Source organism: Pithys albifrons, chromosome 1 (assembly GCF_047495875.1).
Source record: "Pithys albifrons albifrons isolate INPA30051 chromosome 1, PitAlb_v1, whole genome shotgun sequence".
Lineage (NCBI taxonomy): Eukaryota > Metazoa > Chordata > Aves > Passeriformes > Thamnophilidae > Pithys > Pithys albifrons.
This window is the reverse complement of record NC_092458.1, coordinates 55,795,486-55,817,016: the sequence shown is the minus strand read 5'-3', so window position 1 is coordinate 55,817,016 and position 21,531 is coordinate 55,795,486. Positions and strand designations below refer to the sequence as shown.

Genomic DNA, 21,531 nt, shown 5'->3' with positions numbered 1-21,531 from the left:
GGCGGGGCGGGCGCGGCCCCAGCTCTGCCCGCGGCTCCGGCGCGGCGGGGCGGGCGGCGCTCGGCGGAGCGGGGCGGCTGCGGCTCCCGCACTCTCCCTTCTCCGTCCCGCCCTCGCCCGGCCGGGGCCACAGCGGCCCGTGCCGGCCCCGACACGAGTGGGAGGGTTCGCCCGGCCTGCTCGGCGGGCCCAACACAAAGGCAGCAGGCAGGCAGGAAGCGGGCACGAAGCGGGACGAGGAGCCGAGGGCAGCGCGGCTGCCCCGGGCGAGCGCGGCCGCCGCAGCCGAGTGCGCTCAGCCGGGGCCAACTCCGGCGGCAGCGGCGAGCGAGGCCGGCGTGCGGACGGGGAGAGGAGGGAGAGGCGGCGGCGGGAGGCGAGAGGAGCGTGGCCGGTGGCTCACCAGGATCCGCTTGAAGAGGTTGCTCTCCTTGGGCGGCAGCGGCACGGACGGCATGGCGCGGGTGGCCCGGGGCAGGCACGGCTGGCGGGGGTGAGTGGGGGCGGCTGGCGGGGCGGGAGGAGAGGGGAAAGAGGAGGCAGGGGAAGAAAACCCCAAACTCGGCGGGGCGGCGGCGGCTCCTCAACTCATGGCCCTGCGCCGCCCGCCCTGCCCGGCGGGTCCCCGCGCCCCTCTGCGCAGCTGCCGGCGCGGCCCGGCCCGGTCCGGCCGCACGCCCGACGCTGCAAAATGGCCGCCCCGCCGCGCACGCGCAGCGCTGCTGCCCCCCGCAGACAGCGCTCCGCCCGCCCGACCCAGGTGCGGCCACATGGGATTCCAGCAGGGATTCTTGACGGGATTCTCTCCGGGTTTCCCGCCGTGATTCCCTCCGCGGTTTCCGCCGGGGTTCCCCGTGTGCCCACCGCAGCGGCCGCAAGCCTGTGAGGCGGCGCCGGGAGGGAGCGAAGCCTGTGGCGCTGGCGAAGCGCCGAGAGGGTCCGCGGGCTCGGTGTTGGCCTGGCTGGTGTTTAAGGAAACAACTGCGAAGTTCAGCTGTGAGACTCAGAGCGAGCGGGGCCGTCACCCACGGCAGTAGTGCATTTTCAGCACTGGGTTATCATAGAATCATAGACTCGATTGGGTTGGAAAAGAACTCCGAGTTCATCAAGTGCAACCCTTGGTCCAAGTCCAGTCCATTTACCAGATCATGGCACTCAGTGCCATGTCCAATCTCCGTTTAAAAACCTCCAGGGATAGGGAATCCACCACCTCTCTGGGCAGCCCATTCCAATGCCTGATTACTCTCTCTGGAAAGAACTTTTTTCTGATCTCCAACTTAAATTTCCCCTGGCAGAGCTTGAGCCCATGCCCCCTTGTCCTATTGCTGACTGCCTGTTATGTAAAGCTTCCGGCACCCCGCGCATCCCTGGAACAGCGGCGTTTGTTCGCTTGGCTCCTCCGAAGATATTCTTTCTTGTTGCCAGAAATCATTCTTTAAAAACCAAAACAAACAAAGAAACAAACTGTAAAACAAAAAACACAAAGAAACAGACCAACCACAGAAAACACCAACAACCAGGAACACTAAACCCACATGGCCTGAGGCATTGCTTAGAAGGAGAAGTGGTTAAACTGTCAAGGTTACAACGAGTTAAAAACACCATCTCACAAGGGAAAAGCAAACTAGGCAGCGTCAATTAAACCTCTGTTCTTGGAATTACCCTGTAAAAACATTAATCGTATTGTGGTATTTTTTTAAAGTATTTTAGTTCCATAATATGGTTATCGTTCTATAGTCCTGGAGGATGAACCTGATAAATACCTGCAGTAAAGCAAATGTGTGTAATAAAACAGTGTGTCACAAGGAAAAAGGTGGTCCCATGGTGTAATGGAGAGCACTCTGGACTCTGAATCCCAAGGACCTGAGTTCCAGTCTCAGTGGGACCGTCCCCTGGCAGTTCAATACCTCCCTGCCATCCCATCCTGTCACATCTCGGATGCTCAGCAGGCTCAGCCCTGGTTAGTACCGGGTGCTGTGACAGTCCCAAGGACTTCCCTGTCACTGTCCAAGCTTGCTCGGCCGTGGCAGATGGACCTCAGGACTTAAATGGTGGGGCCAGTTCTGTGCACGCTGTGCCTCACCTAAAAAATCCACTGCGCAGGATGGAAGGGCGTGTAGGAAGAGCCCTGCCCAAATCTGCGTTCGTGAAGTCTGGCCATACATACGTACATAAATACAAAGGCAAATTAGAAAAGCTGTATACTTACTATATTTTGTTTGGTACACAGTGAGTAGATGACTGTGACTGAGGATGCTGAGCAGCATGTCCTTGACGTGACACAAGCCTTGCTGAAGCTGAGGACATGATAGCTGCTTTCCTTTCAGGCTAAAGGAGGGAACAAGAGAGTAGACAATTTCTTGGAAGGGAGTAACTTGGATGATGTTAGCCTAACTTTAGAACTAATAATTGTGAGGGGGGAGGGGAAAGAAGTGATATGTTTAGGAAACCTCCTGAGATGAAAATAGCAAAGGTGAGGAGAATATAAAACATATGCTTCCCTACAGTTCTTAGCTGAGCATCAGGTTATGGCCACTGTTTTTTGTGCAAGATGTTTGGTTTTTCTGGTGTTTGTTTACCTGTCTAGACGTATGACCTGTAATAATGAGCATCTTTATTGTATTTATTTCTCACATTTTTGTTCTGACATGTTTATAATTGTCTGGCACCTGGGTCACTGAGACCAGTATGTGTATTTTCCACACACAATATCCAATTCACCCTTTTTTCTGCTATATGGTGTAGTAGTGCTGTATTGGGCCTGATCATTACAAAGCAGGGCTGTTGTTGACATGGATGGCCAACTTCGCTTTGCCCTGCAGCATCATTTTTAGAGCCTGTTTGTACCATGGCATGTCTTTAGCATTTTTAATAACTAGTTGAAGCCTTGACTTTATGAACTCTGGTTTCTGCCTTAGCAAAAGGCACGCTTTTGCCTCTGTTGGGTTGAGTGATACACAGATGCATCACAGAGATGGGTCAGGCAAATGTGCTATGTGGACCTTTGGTCTGAAGCAATAAGGCTGTTCTTGACAGCTAAAAGTCTCTGTTTCCTGCTAGTCCCAATGCTGGAAAGAATGCTGCCTGAAAATAGACAAATTGCAAATAAGAGGCAGGGGTTCAATTTGCATTAAAAGCAGCAAGAAAATGAAAGCAGAGAGGCAATAAAAGGAACGTTTGTAGACTAGCTGAGAAAGAATAAACAAAGAAATGAGCTTTGCAGGGAGGCAGAGCTCCAGTTGAAAGTGAGGTTTGGGAGCGAAGTCAAGAAAACTTCTTGTCATTTAATCCCACTGTGCTGGGCAAAACAAAACTCTCTCTACAGGCTTTGTTAAATAAACAGGACTGTATTCAAGACGCGTATGGTTCTGTCACCAGTTTGTCTGTCAAACAGAAAGAATTCAGATGTCTGTTGGCTAACTGTTTGGGATGAAAGGGTGAAGCAATATTAAAGTGATCTATACATTGTAACAGTCTTGTGAGTTTTGTCCTGTAGCTCATTTTACTCTGCGACCTGGAGAGGCTGTGGCAGAATGCTTGCTCATGGCTAATACAGTGTAGGGCCCCTGAGCAATAAAGGGCCTCTGTGTGGGCATGGACCTGCCTTCAAGCCAAGCATGTTGTAAGGCCTGGAGGCTGTTCTATCTGATGAGCCATTTCTTTGCCTCCAGTTTCTAAAGCAATTGACAGGTTAGGATTGCCAGGTTTTAAAGCACATGACTGCCATGTCTCTCCTGAAGCCCCCAAAGACCGGCTGTCTTTCAGCTGTTGGTCTTTCCTTCTGCCTCCGATGTGCCTGCAGACTGCTGTGGCTGCTGAGCAAGGCAGTGGCACCCTGCCCCAAACTGCCCATGCTCCGTAACCCCTGGTCCCCATCAGCTCCATCACCAGCTGCTTTTAATGCAGGTTTGAAGGCATCAAAATAGACTGAGAGGTGTGGAAGTACAGACAGCAATGGGATTTTCCATCCTTCACACTCAGTTCCTGTATTGCAGTGTAAAAGCTCACAGTAAATCCAGGGAAAGCGTATCTCACATGTCCAGCCCTGCCTCTGCTGTGTGGCCCCTGCATGATCTGCTGCTTGGTGCGAGAGGTAGCGGTGTGGCAGATTGTTACAGTCTCTATTTTCACTGTAAGTTAAAGAATTGGCCCACAAGCCATAATAAAAACTGAACACTGATCACATTTAATCAGAAGATTTAATGCAAGAACCGTTACTGCCCAAAGTAGAAGCTGATTTCATTTTCCTTGGCCTACCCTCTTCTTTTAAAACCAGTTTTGGAGCATGTAGTCTGCTTGCAGTTTCATGTTCTTATTAGGCTCTTGCTTGTCCTCCCAGAGATTACCTTCCCAAGATTCTTAAGTATAAAATTGCATATTGATACTTACCACTGCAAGTATAATTTTATTATTTCACTTCATTGAGTCCCAAAAGTCATAGTGGAAGATGAGTGGGGCACGGTGGGGGTGCTGTCTGGTCAATGGCAGCTCTCATGGCACATCCCTGCAGGCATGGGCATGAGGAAGCACCTTGGTGGTTTCAGTGCTGTTTGCTGTGGTCCTTTTGTAGCTTGAAGCAGCTCCAGGATGGGTCCTGTTCTCTGGAAGAGCCTTTTCATCTGTCTACCTTGCCTTCTGTTCCAGGGGTCGGAGCAGAGCCACAGCTGTCCTCAGGTCTAAGCAAGCAGTTGTCATTCCTGCACTGAGGTTTGATCCAAATCCTCCCCATCGATTGGTCTCATTTTCAGTCTTTTGGAATATTTACCACATCAAGCCCTAGTAATGTTTTATGTGCCAAATACCAAAGTTTTACCTTCTTTTTTTTTAAATCTTGTTGAATGGCAGTACTGGGAAGAGGTTTGGGGTTTTTTTTTGTGATTATAGGTATAAAACCCAATGCTACTTAAGTATTTTTAAAATTTTAATTAGAGAAGTAGTTGTTTAATCTGTTGAATATTATCTATTAAAATGTGCATATATATAGTATGCTTTAAAATATCTTATTAGGAAGCTGCAGCATAGTGATAATCAGAATGGTTAAGTTCATTAATCATAGAATCATAGAATCGATTGGGTTGGAAAAGACCTCCGAGATCATCAAGTGCAACCCTTGGTCCAACTCCAGTCCATTTACTAGATCATGGCACTCAGTGCCACGTCCAATCTCAGTGTAAAAACCTCCAGGGATGGTGAATCCACCACCTCTCTGGGCAGCCCATTCCAATGCCTGATTACTCTCTCTGGAAAGAATTTTTTTCTGATCTCCAACTTAAATTTCCCCTTGCAGAGCTTAAGCCCGTGCCCCCTTGTCCTATTGCTGAGTGCCTGGGGAATATTTTGTAACCGGTGTTTGTCTTTAGTATTATAGTAAAAAATCATTTTAAATAAAATAGTGAGCTTTGACATAAAGTGGAAATTAATGTTATTTTATTCAGACTTCTGTGAAATTAACCTCTTAATAACCATATTTGAAACTATGTTTATTTTCAGGGCATTTATTTTGGGAAAATACAAGGAACTACGTGTGTAACAGAACAGCGCAGAAGCTGGAAACAGAAGTGAGTATTCCCGTTTATTCTGACTCTTGTCATTCCTCCCAAGGCGCTGCTGAAGTCAGAGTGTGTTACTGTGCAGCTTTGAGGAAGGTACCGAAAATGAACACCTATTTTTAAGGTCCCCTCCCCATTGTGTTTTATTTCGGGGCTTGCGTTTCACACGGTAAAGCAGCAGCTGGGGCTGCTGCTGCCCCGGCTCCAGCCATGCCCGCACCGCCGGTCCCGCCGTGCCGGGGCGCGCCGGCCGGGCAGCAGCACGCCGGGAGCGCTGCCTTTCCGGGGGCATGCTGGGACTGGGAGTCTGCCCGCTCTACTTCCCGTCTGCCATGGCCTCGCCTGCCGAGGCGGGATCCGTGCGGAGAGTGCTGGTGAGAGCCAAAGCTCCGGGGCGGGCCGGGCAGCGGAGCCCCCCCGCGCTGCCCCCACCAGTCCCGGCGCTCCGCCCGCGCCCGCCGCTGCCTCCCTGCCCTGCCTGCCCCGTCCGCCCGCAGCCTTAGAGCGGGGCAGGACTGCCAGGGGCGCTGGGGCAGGGCTGCCAGAGGGGCTGCTCGGGGGCAGGGCTGCCAGGGGGAACTGCTCGGGGCAGGGCTGCCAGGGGGGCTGCTCGGGGGAGCCGTGCGGAGAGCCAGAGTGGGTGGAAGGTGGTCTCGGAGGCGCGGCCTCTGTTCCTGGTGCAGTCAGTGAGCACTGAAACGCATCCTCCTGCTTATTCCCGTGTGCCTGAGTTCAGCTGCGTAGCGTTCGTAGCGTCTTTGATGGGTAGAAATGCTTTTTATAACCTCTGAATGTGTTCGCGGTATTGAGAACTCTTTCCTGTCTTGAAATTCCAATTTTTCAATTATTATTTTAATAAGGCAATTACAGTTGTCTCTTTTGCTTACTGGTTTTAATTGTGATATGTACAAGGTAATTTTGTGACATAAAGAAGTTATTAAAATCTGTTTGGAAAGCATTTAATAGGTCATCTACTGCTCATAGCTCTGTAAAAGATTTGTGTGCCTGTAGTGCAGCAACATCTCTTCTCAGAAGAAGGTACCTCTTTTATTTAGCATAGAAAAATTATTTTGGAATTTCTGACCTCCTTGAGGGCCTGCATCATATTTTTAGGCATTTGGACCTAAGAATTTTAATTCCTGGAAGCTCAGGCAAAGCAATGCTACACGTCTGTTATTATTTGAGCACATATATAACTACACCTGTAAAAATTAGGTGGTTATAATTAAGATGTTTAATGAATGAATTAAAATAAAATGTTAATATTTTAAAACTGAGTTAATGATGGTTAGCACTTGACCAGACAACAATGGGCCATGCTGATCTGGAGCAATTCCCGTATCATGAGCAGAATTAGGTCTTTTGGAACTGAGTCCACTCCTGCCCCAGAGCAACTAAATCCAGGATCATAGATGATGGGCCCTATTTGTGTCTTTTGCTGTGTAAATGAAACAGGATCTCTCTGCTACAGCTGGTTTTAGTCACTAAAGCAATCCAGGAGGAGTATAATTGGCTTTCTGTACATTAAATCAGTCCTGAAATTGGTGTTGGGGATTCAATAGCACCTGCTGACTGGAGAATCTGGGAAAGGTGCAAATGTAGAATTAAGGTCCTTCCCTCCTTTGAAGGTAGGAAAACAAGCATCCAGACAAGCAAGATGCAGTACTTCTGGTTTTACTGCATATTGCTCTTTATTGTGGACAAATGGATGAAAGAGGCGACAGTAATGAGTTGAGCAGTTAGAGTGTGTGCTGGTTTAAAGGTAAGCTGGTGGGAGAAATGAACCCAGCTCAAGAAAGATTATGAGTCAGAGTTACAATTTAATAAAAGATTGCAATAAATACAGTGATACAGAGAAAATACTAATTTTAACCCCCAAATTCCAGATATGTAACCCAGCACCCTGGGGCACGAACAGAGTGGTGTTTGTTAGACCCTGTGCTAAGCACCATGTGGTCCCCCTGAGTACAAAGTAAAAGGAAAGGAAAACCTGTTGGTGAGGATGATGGTCGCAGTCTGGTCGAGAATGGCAGTCACAGTTCTGTTGAGACTGTATATGCTCGGGTTCAGGTGGAAATGCCGAGTACCTCCGCCAGGATGTGGAGTTTCACAATGGGTGATTTAACTCTGTGAGTCATGAGCTATTTTTGGAATCTTTGATGGCCCCGTTGGCAGACATGACCCCTCAGGGTGGTTGTGAAGGTGCCAGTGACTCCCCAGAGTGGAGTTACACAGCTGAGTCACTGGTGTGAAGGCAGGAACTCTCACCTATCTCGCAGGGTTCTTTAACACCCAGGTTGTAGCCTGAGGATTTGGATGTGCCCTGGGCAACTGCTGCCAGTAATCCATTATTAGCAGTACATGGGAAATGAGAGAGTGTAGAATACACCGTTTTGATTACATCCACACAGTGATAAACTGGTCCCAGCTGCTGTAACTAGGACAGAGTGTCATAGCAATTTGTTAATAAAAAGCCTGAAGATGCACAGAAGGTCTTGTCACTGATGAGTAAAAAATAATTGAGGTAGGAAATTGAAATGTATGTTTCAAGGAGATCCTGCTGCAAAAATGTTTGTGCTCTATTTTCTGTGAATGCACTTTTTTGTAAAAAGCAGCAGGCAGATGGGACTTTGGCACTGGCAGAGTTATTAGAGAGCGCTTCTTTGTAAAATCTTTTCTGTGTGAGCAGTCCTAGAATAAGAAGGATTTCAATGTAGTCTTCCTGGTAGACCCTTGTGGTGCAACACACATTTTTAGAGCACAGTAGTAATTCATAACGTATTTTGCAATGTTGATGATACAAGATTAAAAGATCTTTTCTAGACCAGCAGTGATGCTCAGTGGAGACTGTGTCCTGAAAATCTGTCTCAGAAAAATACAGTTGTATTTCAGAGTACCTGCTTCTTACTCACTTTTTGGATGGAAACTATTATGTCACTTATATGTAAATGTAGCATGGTGAAGAGTATACAGGGGACATAAAGCACTGTTCCCATGTCTTGCCTTCTGCATATATAGGTGAGTGATTTCTTTTAAGTGTGTTGCAATCCTATTGATTAATTTGTTGCATGGTCAGCTACTAATGTCCTCCTATTATGGTAGTGGGTATACCTTGGCACATAATTCTGGCAATTTCTTACATTCTTTATATAGAATTCTTTACCTCTTATATAGATTTGTCTTCTCAGCAACATTTTTGTTTCACCAGTAAGGCATGAAATGACTGGATTTTTCTAATGAGACATATGAAGCTGTTGTTTGTAAAGCCACATCTACGGTACCTTTTCTTCACAGCATAAATAAACCATTTGAGGAGGTGAGAGAAGAGACCTTTTTCAACCCTCAGTCAGTCAGTGGTATTGATAAAAGCTGCTGATTTAAACCAGGACAAAAGCAGGAATAGTTTTGTCCATGACAGCTGCACTTGTGTTGGTGTAATCACAAGTAGGATTTGGGCTTGATACAGCTCTTGTGTTTGTTTGGATTTGTGGCTTTGGGTTTTTTTCAATAGAATGCTTTCTTTTTCTAGATAATAGCCCTATTACTTTTAATTTCAGGTGGTGGAAAAACAAGAGACAAAATGAAACCTTTCCAAAGGGTCTGTCTTTTCAAGAGCCTGCTTGCCAATTGCCACTGTCACAATCAACTTCCCAGCTGTCTTTTCCTTCATGTTGCAAAGAAGAAAGGCTGTGCAGTGGGACTGCACAACCATGGATTTTGGAGGCCAAAATCTCTATTGGACACAGCTAGATTCACTCTGACTTTTAACAGCTGGCATAGGAAAAGCCATCAGGATTCTCGAACTTTGTGGAAGCATGAGGCTGTACAGAAGTACCTGGAGACTCTGAGCAAGGAATACCAGCAGGTTAGTCATCTATTAAATGCAGGCTCAGTAAAGGACTTTGAGCAAAGAACCCTGAGGAGAAGATGGGCTGATCTGTCCCCCATTGCAGCTGCATTTCAAGAAATCAAAGAGGCTGAAAGAGAAGTTCAGGAGCTAGAGGCTATGTGCAGAGGTAAGGAGAACACACCCACTTGCTTGTTTCAAAACAGGAGCTGTGCTTGTGATAAATTCGTTGCCCAGCCTTTGAGGAAAGCTTGTGAGTAAGTTTAGCCAGCCCTGAAACACTCTCTGGTCCAATCTGCTCCTGGGAGTTTCTGCATCCAGTCACATCTTTCCATTTTTCATCTCACTTCACTTTAGTTTGAAGTCTTAATGCAGTCCATTGAGGAGAGTAGGGATTGTCTGGAACCTCAGGACTATCCTGGGAAGTGTTTGTTCTAAGGGTTTTTTTTTGTAGAATAGAGAGCAGTTTGAATTGAAGGAAAAAATTCAGCAAGCCTAAAACATTTGATAATTGCAGACCTCAGCTGTGTTATTTAAAATGGGATTCCATCTGACCAGTTCATTGAGCAAATTACATGAACCTTCATTAGGCTCTGAATTGTCAGCTTCCAATTTACATGCCAAAATCTAATATTTCTTTGAAAATATCTGGAAAGTCCTTCAAGGAATAAATCTGATGGTTGTCTGAGAAGCTGTTGCTTTTCAATACTCTGCTGCAGTAGGAGTTGGGGTAAAAAAGAAGTAAAAATTTTTGCTGCTTTTTAGACCATTTGAGAATTCTTTAACTGAGACTGTTTCCTAGTTTGGTAGTAAGCTCTAAAATGTGGGCACAGGCAGCCTAATCACAAGTAGGATATCTGCTGCTCTTTCCAGCACACCTGGAAAATGCGATCCTTTAGTTAGCAATGCACATCGTGGCTTGGGCAGCTCTTATTTGATATTTCATGCTGGCAAAATGCTACAAGCTTTTATACACTGCAGTGCATTTCTTTGGACAGCTGTGTTATAATTTGCTCTAAGCTGAGTGAGATTGGCTAACATCTATTCCTGTTGTTGGCATTTAGAGCTAGACAGCAGAGATGAGAAACAACTCCTTGAACTTGCCTTAGAAGAGAAGGAAATCTTGGATAAAAAAGTGAATATGATATGTAGAAAGGTGAGTCTGAGGTAAAATTTTACAGCTTTGTAAATCAAGATGTCAGAAAAAAAGTTGCTTTGTGATCTTACCAATAGACTCCGACACCTGCATTTAATGAAACAGAAGTCCAGCTTCTGTATTCTCCCTGGGAAGAAATGGCAACATTAATTATTAGTAAGTTTCTTAGTGACAATTGTATCTTAGAAACTGATTATTTTAGTTATTTTTCTTGCATGCTTGTTTGTCTGCAAATGTTGAAGGTGATTAAAAAAGTGGTGAGCCTGTGCCACTGAGACCTGACATCCTAGTAACTGTTTGTGGCAGGACAACATGCATCCTTGAAAGATTTCTGATTGAAACTTGCAGTCTTTTGTGTTCTCTTCAGCTGAAAGCACCACATGAGTGGGTAAATCAATTATAAGCAGAAAAGCTGAACATTTCAGTGGCAACCTCTGTGTTTGGACTCCTTTCTGTGTTCAGGCTGAAATAATAAGAAACAGGACTTGATGAAAAATACGATTAATGTAAAGTTTGGCTGGGTTAGCTAATAACTTGTATTCATTGATAGCTGGGGCTGGGGCTGGGTGACCTGGCACCTGACTTGGCACGACTGAATTTTCAGCTGGCTTCCATGTGGATGCACTAGCATATCCCATTTCCACACATTGAGTTGTGATGGCTGTTGGACAGTTTTTAGTCTCACTTAACTAGCTTTCCAAGGGAAATCAGTGTGTGCTCAAGCTGTGGCAGTTGTGAAGGCTGGCTGTAAATTTGATTAAGAGGAGATAGAGAGTCATGAAGGAGATAACAGCACTCTTTTTTTTTCTTTTCAGCTTTTCCAGCTTCTAGTGCCAAAGGAAAAATATGATAGAAGTCCTGTCATACTAGAAGTGACAGCTGGCAGAACAACTGGAGGTTAGCAAAGTCCCTGCAGTGAAGATTACTTCAAACCTCTATCCAACTTTGTTAAACCTCTTATGGGTTATTCTTAATGCTTTTTTATACTTTATTGGCATGAAGTAATGCTTTCTAAAGACGAGTATTAGCCTGTGTAATGACTGGGATCAGAGTTGCAGCTAAATCTAAAAACTGGTGACTGCCATTTTGTGAACTGCTATTTATGTCATAGTGCCTTTATATTTTTAGGAGACATCTGCCAGCAGTTCACTAAAGAAATGTTTGAGATGTACCAGAGCTATGCAGACTACAAACGCTGGACCTTTGACATTGTGAATTACACACCGTCTGAGATAGGTACGATGGTTCTTCAGACGTTCCACCAAGACAATGAAGCTAAAAGCAGTGTTTCTCTGCTGTTTTTGTCACACACTATTTTTCTCTCTAGGAGGATTGCATCACGCTGCTGCTCATATTTCAGGAGAGGATGTCTACAGGCATCTGAAATATGAAGGAGGGACTCATCGAGTCCAGCGAATCCCTGAGACGGGCATGTCATCAAGAATGCAGCGTATTCACACTGGAACAATGTCAGTTATTGTCCTCCCTCAGCCAGAGGAGGTAAACTGTTAATTGGGGTGGTGAGGTGGTGGTTTATCCTTGCTCACCCATTATGCCATTGGAGTAGGTGTTGTTTAAAAGCATGTTATTGTTTTCAGGTTTTCATCAATACTCAAGTGCTTTGTACGAGTCCCAGCAAATGAACCACAAGGGCTCTGACTCTGGCAGGTCATAGTCCTGCTCTGTACCTTACACGTGTAAAAGGATCATCAGAAGCAACTTTGCAGAGATTCACTGTTGCCTGAAATGGCATGTAAATGAATGATCATTTCATTGGGTGTTCGAGCCCCAGCACTGGCAAGGCTCACTGCTATGAGCAAGCCAATTTTAAATTACATCTTATAATAAGACAGGGAATATGTCCAAGAAAACACTCAGGGTTGCATAGTAATGTGATTCTGCAGGTCCTTTCGATTTTTTTCTTGTTGTTGCATTTAGATTATTGGTGTCCTTCTCTGTTAAATCAAGGACAGTCTCCTTTTAATGTGTTGGCTAGTCTTTCTGGTATCTCACTGATACTGACAGTTCCCACTTAAACCAGCAATTTACACAAAAAATGAGCAACCCCAGATCATGTAGTCTTTCCCTGCACCTTCTCTTGCTTCTTTGTAATACTTTCCTTGCAACATTGATCAGATCTGAATGTTCCTTTCCCATCCAGTGCACTCAAACTATGGTCCAGGTCATCATGGACTCGTATTTCCAGTGGAGGGATCTGGATATAACTGTTTTTTCCTCAGATGATTCTAAGTACTGTTCCAAGAGTCATTCAGGCTTGACTCATGAACAAGATCCTTGCACTGCCATTTAGAAGTATATTTTAAATATTTGCTGTGCTCGTATAAAGGTAAACCAGACGGAGAAATGACACCAACTCAAGCAAGGTTACAAGTCAGAGTTACAATTTAATAAAAATATTACAATAAATACAATGATACAGAGAAAATACTGGTTTTAACCCACGAAGAACAGATGTATAACCCAGCACCCTGGGGCATGAACAGCACAGTGCTCATCAGCCCCTGTGCTGAGTGCCACGTGGGTCCCCTGAGTACAAAGTAAAAGGAAAGGAAAATCTGTTGATGAGAATGATGGTTGCAGTCTGGTTAAGAGTAGTGTTAGCAGTCTGGTCGAGAGTGGCAGCCACAGTCCTGTTGAGGTTCTGGTCCTCCTCTGGATCCAATGGAAGTCCCAAAACCTGAAGAGTATATATGCCCAAGTTCATGTGGTAATGCTCAGTACCTCCCCCAGGGTGGAGAGTTTCACAATAGGTGATTTAACCCTGTGAGCCATGGGCTATTTTTGGAATCTTGGATGGTCTACGTCATTGTAACTGCCTGTTGTGCCAGTCCCTAATAGCCTATTATCAGACATGACCCCTCAGGCTGGCTGTGAAGGTGATGATGCCTCCCTGGAGGGGAGTTACCACTGATGTAACAACAGAAACACTCCCCTGTCTCACAGGGTTCTCTAACACCCAGCTTTTAGCCTGAGGGATCAGGTGTGCCCTGGGCAGCTGCTGCAAATGATGCATTATTAACAGTTCAACAGGAATGACATAGTAGAGGGTGTGGAATACATAGTTTTTGTCACACCCACATAGTGATAAACTGGTCCCAGCTGCTGTAACTAGGACATTTGCTTATTTCTTAGTCTCCCTGCCAAAGCTAGTGGTTTTACAAAACATTGATTTTGTTTTGTTTCACACACACATACCTTGTCATGCAAAGGACTGGGAGGAAGAGTTTGAAAAAAGTAAGTGAAATATTTGAAGTATCACTTGCTTTTCAGAGGTATTTGACACTACATTTTTTAAGTTATAAGGATTATAGCTGTTACCTCAGGAACAAGTGTAAAGGAGCAATTTTTTGAGATGTGATTTCTTTTTTTGATGCTAAGTACCATTGACATTAAAATAATTTTAAGATGAGGAGGAAGTAGTGATTTTTCTTTGGTTCTAGGTTGATATTAGAGTGGATGCCAAAGATCTGCGTATAGATACATTCAGGGCCAAAGGAGCAGGAGGGCAACACGTTAACAAAACTGATAGTGCTGTGAGAATTGTACACCTTCCCACAGGTAAGTCTGGCCATATTTTGTACTTCTAGTCACTCTAAATCTGTATTCTGAAAAGAAAGCTGGTGAATCCTGCAAGTTGTCTCTTGCAGAGTTGGGCCTTATACCAAAGAAAGGAAGTGGTCCCTTCTGATTCTGTCTCTCTTGTAGCAAGGCAATGTGTGAGAAAGGGCTGTGTACCAGTGACACAACAGTTATGCCAGTTTTGTCTTCAGAGACAGTGTTTAATGAATATACTGTCTTTGAAGGATGGAAGAAAAAATGAAGGGTGACAGGGATGGGATGGAAGATGTAAATAATTTGTGCTGTGTGCTCTGTACCTTCAGGAATAATGGCCACTGGCAACTCAGGGCATGCTTTGCTTTGCTGGAACCTTTGTAGTTACATGACTGACAAAAAAGAAGGCTTGAAGATTTTCATTCAGTACTAGATAATGCTGTCTTATGTTGAATAGGAAGGAAAATGTATACGGATGGGAAGGTAGTGTGTAGACTGGACCAGTCTGTCTTTCTCAGGGTTTGTTTTTATTGAAATTCAGTGAGCTTCTATCTGTCCAGATGCAGAATCTCTTAAGGCACAGGAAATTCCAGTAGTGACCTGAAAACAGCTGTTTCCGATACGTCTTTTTTTAGAAAATCAAATGAGAAGTAAAAATAACTACTAGATTTCTTTTAAAGACCTTTATTATGCTTTATTTAATTATTCATAATTAAGTTCAAGACTCCCCCTTTTCTGATAGAATAATGAATTTTCCAGTCTCCTAGAGTTTATCTGGATTATGACTTTAAAAGCTTGTGTTACACTGTTTTAAACATGCTTCTGTAGACTGTTCAAGTTGTGTTTTTAACATATGACAGCTAATTGGACTGAACTCATTTTGTGGAGGCAATGTCAGAAACTTTTTTGCTTCATGAAATTTTAAAATATCCCTGGCTTTTCTGTAGCACTGAACAAAGCCCTCTGGTGCAGCTGTGACAAATTTAAAACTGCACTAATGGTTCTGGCCAGTGTGTTTAAAATGACTTTTTATCCTACAGCTGAAAGGCCCTACAAACCAGCACTCCAGTAGATTTCATTTGCCTAATGTGTTAGAATTAATTTAGCTTGTTTGTTCTTTGTTATAATGGGCTTTTGGTCTGAGCTCTTGACTCCCTCTGTAAAGGCCTGGCAGTTGAGTGCCAGCAGGAGCGGTCACAGCAGCTGAACAAGGAGATAGCTCTGCGGACACTGAGAGCTAAGCTGTACCAGCAGATAATTGAAAAACAACTAAGTCAAGAGCAGAGTGCCAGAAAACTGCAGGTGAGGACATGTGGTGGCTGACATTCAGGGAGGGAGCTGTGTTGAGTGATGGTGACAGAGCAAGGGAGAGTGTGTGTCTAACCAGGTGTGCTTACAAGGGAAAATTTTGTATTTTAAAATGGTAAATCTGTTTCTACTTATCCCAGTTCAACACTATTGTAGTCTTCTCAGACAGTGAAAAGAGACATGTGGCTGGGGACAAAGAAGTCAAAGGGCTAACTGGAATTATCCAAGAGGCAAAACTCAACATCACGTGTTGAATGCCACTGTTAAAGCCAGAGTTGCACAAATAAAGCATCAGTAAAAAGTTATTTTCCATGAAAACTAGAAACAGAAGTTCTCAGAAGTTTCTAAACCAGAGTATTTGATAAAGCCATACAGAGCTTTTGAAAGAAACAAGCAGATAAACAATCCTGCTACTATGTTAGGATTACCTAACTGCTACTTAGGTAGCAGTTTACTTGATATGGTTTAGGTAACCTTTTAAGGAAGAAACAGCTTTCCTGAGAATTAAGTTAGGCTGCAAAGTGTTCTTTTCTCTTGCAATGTCCTATCATTCTTTGAGTACTTTTCCATCTGTGGTACAAAATTCAGCAATGATCAACAGGAATGAAAATACTTCAGAATTAGAGAATTACTCAGTACTCTGTATTTTGCCGCCTAGCTAATCAATAATTTCATATTGCATTTAAATGTATTATTGTTCCTGCAGAGTGTTCCCCCATCATTGTAAACAGTGAGCCATTTATCTTTTGTTAATAATTTCAGCTTGAGAGCCTTGAAAGCTGCATAAAAGACTTAGATGTACATTTATATAAATACTATGGAAAACCAGGCAAAAACAAATTACCTTTCCTAATGTCTCAGAGTTTATTAAAGAAGTTCCTTGTTTTGAAGTATACAGATTGAGTGCCGATGAAATTTTCACAGAAGTCCATCGAAGCAAACACCCATTTCTCTGATTTTCTCTCATTTAATTCTCCATTGTAATGAAGCGTTTAGCCACAACAATGCTACATTTGTGTTTGCTTTAAAACTTTTAGAATTGCTGCTTGCACTCTCGAACTTTACCACTAGAGGGTAACTTCTCTCACTACTAATTTACTCTTTTGGTGCTAATTTCCAACAGCCACCCATTGACCGTGCTACTTCAATTATTAATTGAGATTACTTTCATCATTTTTTGTGGGAGCTATAACCCCCCAAAAAGGAACTAGAGACTCATATAGACATATCTATTGCCTTACATGATTTTTGAGAGTTATGTAGTTCTTTCAGCTACAGAGCTGGAACAGAAATGTTCTAGAGAATATAAAAACTTGGTTTGTGATACAGAATCACAAACAATACAGTTTAGCAATGCTACAATATTAAAGAAAAAACCCACAGCATATACTAAGCCTAACACATATGCTGTGCTACACTAGATTTGTACTTGGAACAGGCTGATCCATTAAAGATTATTCTAAGTATGCTATTCTAGACAAGTATTTGGGTTTTTTTTTTGAACTTGACATAAGAGACTTTGGTTTTTGCTACTTTGCTGCAGTTGGGAACAAGAGCCCAGTCAGAGAGAATTCGTACTTACAACTTCACCCAGGACAGAGTCACTGACCACAGGATCTCATATGATGCACGCAATATCAAGGTAATGGTTGCTTATGAGAGTATTCAAAGCTAGAGACTAATGTGTACCATGGGAAGAAAAAACTTAGTGAAAACAATTTAATATATATATGAAGAAAGTAGCTAGTTGTGCTCTGACAGAACATTGTAGATTTAGAAAGCTTAAACTTTCTTTCCTACCTTGTTGTAGTGTTAGAGGTCAGTGACATAGGCTATAGCTCACAGGCCTGCATGTTTCTCTCTTACTATATGAGTGGAAAATGATCAAGCAAGGTGGGCAAGTGACATTTGAGATTCCTGAAGCGTAGTACACCCAAAAGAAAACCTGACACAGATGACTTTTTGTTAAGCCATTCTTTCCTTCTCCTAATGCTGAGGTGAAAAGCAAGAAAAACTTTAATGTTTGCCTTACAGATCACAGTTAAAAGAAACTGAAACTGAATGCTTTCATTTTAAGATTATCTGAGATCTTATTTCTGAGTAAATATCTACATATGGCTTAAATCTTACTGATTGTTCAGCCTGAAAAAGAAAAGGCTTCAGGGTGACCTAATTGTAGCCTTCCAGTACCCAAAGGAAGCCCACAAGAAAGAGAGAGGCTTTTTACAAGGGCATGTAGTGACAGAACAAGGGGGAATGGCGCCAAACTGAAAGAGGATATGTTTAGATTAGATATTATGAAAAAATTCTTTCCTGTTAAGGTGGTGAAGCCCTGGAAGAGGTTGTCTAGAGAAGCTATAGATGCCCCATCCCTGTAAGTGTTCAAGGACAGGTTGGATGGGGCTTTGAGCAACCTGGTCTAGTGAAAGTTGTCCCTGCCCTCCAGCAGGGGAGTTGCAACTACATGATCTTTAAGGTCCTTTTTTACCCTGGCTATTCTGTGGTTTTGTTTATTGTTTTTTTTTTTTACAGTGAAAAAACCTTAATAATGGATTTTTTGTATTAAATTTATGAAAATGTTTTGAATGTTAAAATGAAGTTTAGGATGATCCCTCAGTATTTTGGGTTATGCATCCAGTTTGCTCTAAGTGCTGTTGCATAAGGAGCAACACTTTTCCATCTGTACCCACTTGTGTCCTGGGTAGCTCCAGAGACTGCAGGCCATGCTGAATATGGAATGGTTTATTTTTAATGGAGTGCAGAATAGCATGGTAGAGGAAATAGTTCCATGATTGCATAAAAGTGACTTTTGTTAGTCAGTTACTTAGCGCTAGGAACTTGTAAATTCCTGGAGTGAAACTGAAACCATAGATTGCCTAACAAAAGTTAGTTGAGCTTTGCTTGCAAAACAGCCTCGTTTTTGGACAACGGTATTAGAGTTCCTCAGTCCTTGATTGTTCTTGTAGCGGATTTTCATGTAAGCACGAGTTACACAAAAATGAGGTGGGAAGGCTCCTTTTGTTGCTGCCAGAATCAATGTGCCTTCCACAGGCAGCAGCCAATGTCCCACTGCTGTCCACCAGGTGCTGCTTTCACATAGGGGGGAACTGCAAGTACGATAAAGTGGAGGGGCTGCAGGCCAAGAGCATTTCAGGAGCTCCTTGTTTGAGTAGTCAGTGTTTCAGAGGAGTACTGAAGTACAGCCAGTCATGCTTCCATCTCCCCTTTTTTCATAGGAAATTCTAAGTGGGAAAGAAGCACTGGATAAGCTAATCAACAGACTACTGGAGTTTGCAGAGATGGAGGCTGTCACTGAATATCTAGAAAATTTGCAGGCTTTCGAAGGAGGAGGCTGCTGAAGACCATGTGCAGAGTTAAAACAAGAATGTTGTGTTTGGTAGCAAAATAAAACATGCATTTGTTGGATGGTAGGTTGATTAAAATCTATTTCTCTGTTTCACCCTGTGAGATACTATTTTTTTGTTGTTGTTTTGGTGCAAATGGGTTGAATTTATTACAGCAGCCCTGACAGAAGAGAACAAGTTTGAAGTACTATGTGCACACTCCTGTCTTGGCAGCTGGGCTTTGTTAAGCTTGTCCTTCTCTTGGCCGTATTACAGCTGGAAAGATACAGAATCATGGTAGTGGAGCAGAAGAAATGCCACCTAGTGCACCTTTTCTTTTTTGGGGGGTGTTACTCTGCAGGTGAAAGAAACTGAGCCCCCTAAACATAGTCCAGAATCTGGCCTCGTGCATACTACTTCTTTTTACCCATTTATGGTGTGAACTTCCTAAATGAAATCCCTTAAAAATGGCTTTGTAGTCTGATACTTTAGAGTAAATATACAAAGCAAGGGGAGTGATCTTGAGCAAGGAGCCAGAATGTCAGCCTGTTAGCTTTCTTCCAGCCATTCTTGGGACAGCTTAGGGTGGGACTGGACCTTGTGTTGCAGTGGCGTGTAAAAGTACATGTTTTAGTTGTAAATTAAGTTGATAACAGGCAGCTCCCTGCTTCTTGGCAGAGAAAACAAGTTCATAGTGTAGATTCATTTTAGCAGACTAAATAGCTCTGGAATTCAGCTTCTGCCTTGGCGTCTTTGGGGAAATCTGCCTGTCCTTGGGGGTGATGTCTGTAGAGCACACGTGGCTTTATTTGGGCTCGGGTTTGTGTTTTCCCTACGTGCACGTGGGGCTGTGCGCTGACAGGCACCGAGGGTGGGCAGGCAGTCGCATGCAGTGATTCAGGAGTACTCTGTTCAACATGACACAAAAATAGGTGCTCTGCTGAACTGGGATGACTTGCGAGATCACGGTGTTCTCTTTTTATCCTGCTTGTCCTGGGCTCTGCTGTAAAGCTGCTCTGCACAACCTTCTGCATGTGAAGAATCAACTTGTTGTTAATATTTAAATTATGCCTTGTGGTTGATTTATATTTACACATGTATTGTGTAATCATGAATGATACTGTGTGAGAAAATGTCAGTTATTTTAAGAAAAGCTATTTCAATACTGAGTTTTTCTAAATGGTATAGTTTTTACTACTCTATATATAACAACAGTTTTAACATTATTCAGCTATATAAAGACAGAATTTGTACCTGGAAGGAAGCAGGAAAACTGGACTCACTTCCTTAATTCTGGAATTATTTTTCAATTCTTTTGTATGTTCCTATCAGCCAGCTTTGACAATTTCTGACTTACTTCCAGCACTTGAATAACAAAAGCTTCTGGGATTACAATGATTTCTTTTCTTTTTAAATTGATAGCTCTGTAAATCAATCAGGAAACATATTTACCATGCAATTCAGGATTCATTTGAACTTTGACTTTTTGCAGTAAGCAGTTGAGAATAAAAATTCTTCAATGAAGATCTGCAACTGTGCTTGTACTTCTGCAGTGCTGACTGATTGGCAGTAACGAGTATGATCAGCTGGAGAGCATCCAGATAACATGCCTATCCAATTACCATGCTCACTTTTGTTACGCAAACCAATTTATTTTACTAATGGTGTCTCTTGAATAATCTTAGAAACTTCTTAAAAACTGCACATTTTAAATAACCAAATTCCACTTCCAGGATTAGTTAATGCCTATGAAGTACTTTACTATGAAAAACTATTGAAACACTTAAAATACGGTCCTCATTTATTTTACTTGAAGATAATGGTCGTATTTCTGCAGGACCTTATGGGTATGTGTGATTAATTAATTTTCTGTAGCCCTTTTTTGTTGTTGGTTTTGTGCAGTGATGAGCAAGGGGAAAGCAGGCAGCAGCTCCACTCTTACAAGTTTTGGATGTTCCAAATGTAGGCATTGAAATCCAGCAGCTAATCCCCTTCTGCCAGCCTGGTCTGGGAGATTCTGAAGGGTCTTTGCGTTGTTAAGGTTTTCCTGCAATTGCGTGTATGTGTGTGCATGTGTCAGCAAAATACAGCTATGACAGAATTCGGGATAGAGTAGACCCATTTCTACAGGATCTCAGTGCCTGTAAAGCAGGAATATTTGCTTCTTCTCATTGAGAAAGGATTATTTGAAACTGCTTTCTCCTAACTTAAAAAATGCTTGAAGCCATGTTTTATTCTAAGTTCATCTGCCCCAGTCCTTCTGGGGGATGCAAGAGCTGAGAGATCATGATGGGGTTTGAGTGTGGGCTGGCCCTTGTCCTCAAGGAAGAGATGTGAGGTGTGTAACAATTCCCATTTCTGAGGTGTTTTCAGGGTGGAATACTCTAAACTTGGCCTTTTTCGTTCCTACAAGCAATCATGACTTTCAGCAGTGAAATAGTAGCGGGAAAAATTACAGTAACAAAGCACAGGGAGGAAAAGGGGACACAGTGTCTTGGGGGCAATGAACAGCCCCTGGGGATGGCACAACTGAGCAAGAGCAGGTTCCTCTGCTAGAAACAGCCTGCTTCTGCAACCTTGTGTTTCCTTGTCAAATAGTGTTACAACAAACATAAACCACCCCCCCTCTGGATTCCCCTCATCACCATCAGTGTGGAACTGAGCCTGTACCCACACGTCACATTACAGCTGGTGCAAGGCACCAACTTCATCGCTCTGCAGATCCTGTTGATTGATAGGGAAAGTAGTTCCTGG

General features: G+C 43.5%; 2 protein-coding genes across 5 annotated transcripts in view; one reads left to right on the top strand and one right to left on the bottom strand.

Moving 5' to 3' along the window:
* The window catches only part of NAA16 (N-alpha-acetyltransferase 16, NatA auxiliary subunit), a 65,057-nt gene extending 64,344 nt beyond the window's left edge, over positions 1–713 (bottom strand). Inside the window, exon 1 of one of the 2 annotated variants that reach the window (XR_011697315.1) lies at positions 404–713. Coding sequence is in view for 1 of the 2 variants with exons in the window: in XM_071550521.1 (XP_071406622.1) it covers positions 404–457 (54 nt within the window). In the remaining variant the exon portion in view is untranslated. The remainder of the gene's footprint in view (positions 1–403) is intronic. The other variant, XM_071550521.1, reaches the window with a different exon arrangement.
* MTRF1 (mitochondrial translation release factor 1) lies at positions 125–18,893 on the top strand. Of its 3 annotated transcripts, XM_071550501.1 has the most exons (12): positions 125–493; positions 4,645–4,707; positions 5,491–5,558; positions 9,107–9,565; positions 10,461–10,552; positions 11,368–11,449; positions 11,681–11,788; positions 11,880–12,052; positions 14,014–14,131; positions 15,291–15,427; positions 16,977–17,075; positions 18,670–18,893. In XM_071550501.1, the coding sequence occupies exons 4-12, from the start codon at positions 9,130–9,132 to the stop codon at positions 18,790–18,792; spliced, it is 1,368 nt and encodes a 455-aa protein (XP_071406602.1). In that variant the 5' UTR covers positions 125–493; positions 4,645–4,707; positions 5,491–5,558; positions 9,107–9,129; the 3' UTR covers positions 18,793–18,893. The 3 variants fall into 3 exon arrangements, with proteins under 3 accessions (XP_071406602.1, XP_071406583.1, XP_071406591.1); XM_071550482.1 differs by lacking the exon at positions 4,645–4,707; XM_071550490.1 differs by lacking the exons at positions 125–493; positions 4,645–4,707; positions 5,491–5,558 and adding an exon at positions 5,852–5,923.
* The last annotated feature ends 2,638 nt before the right edge of the window (positions 18,894–21,531 follow it).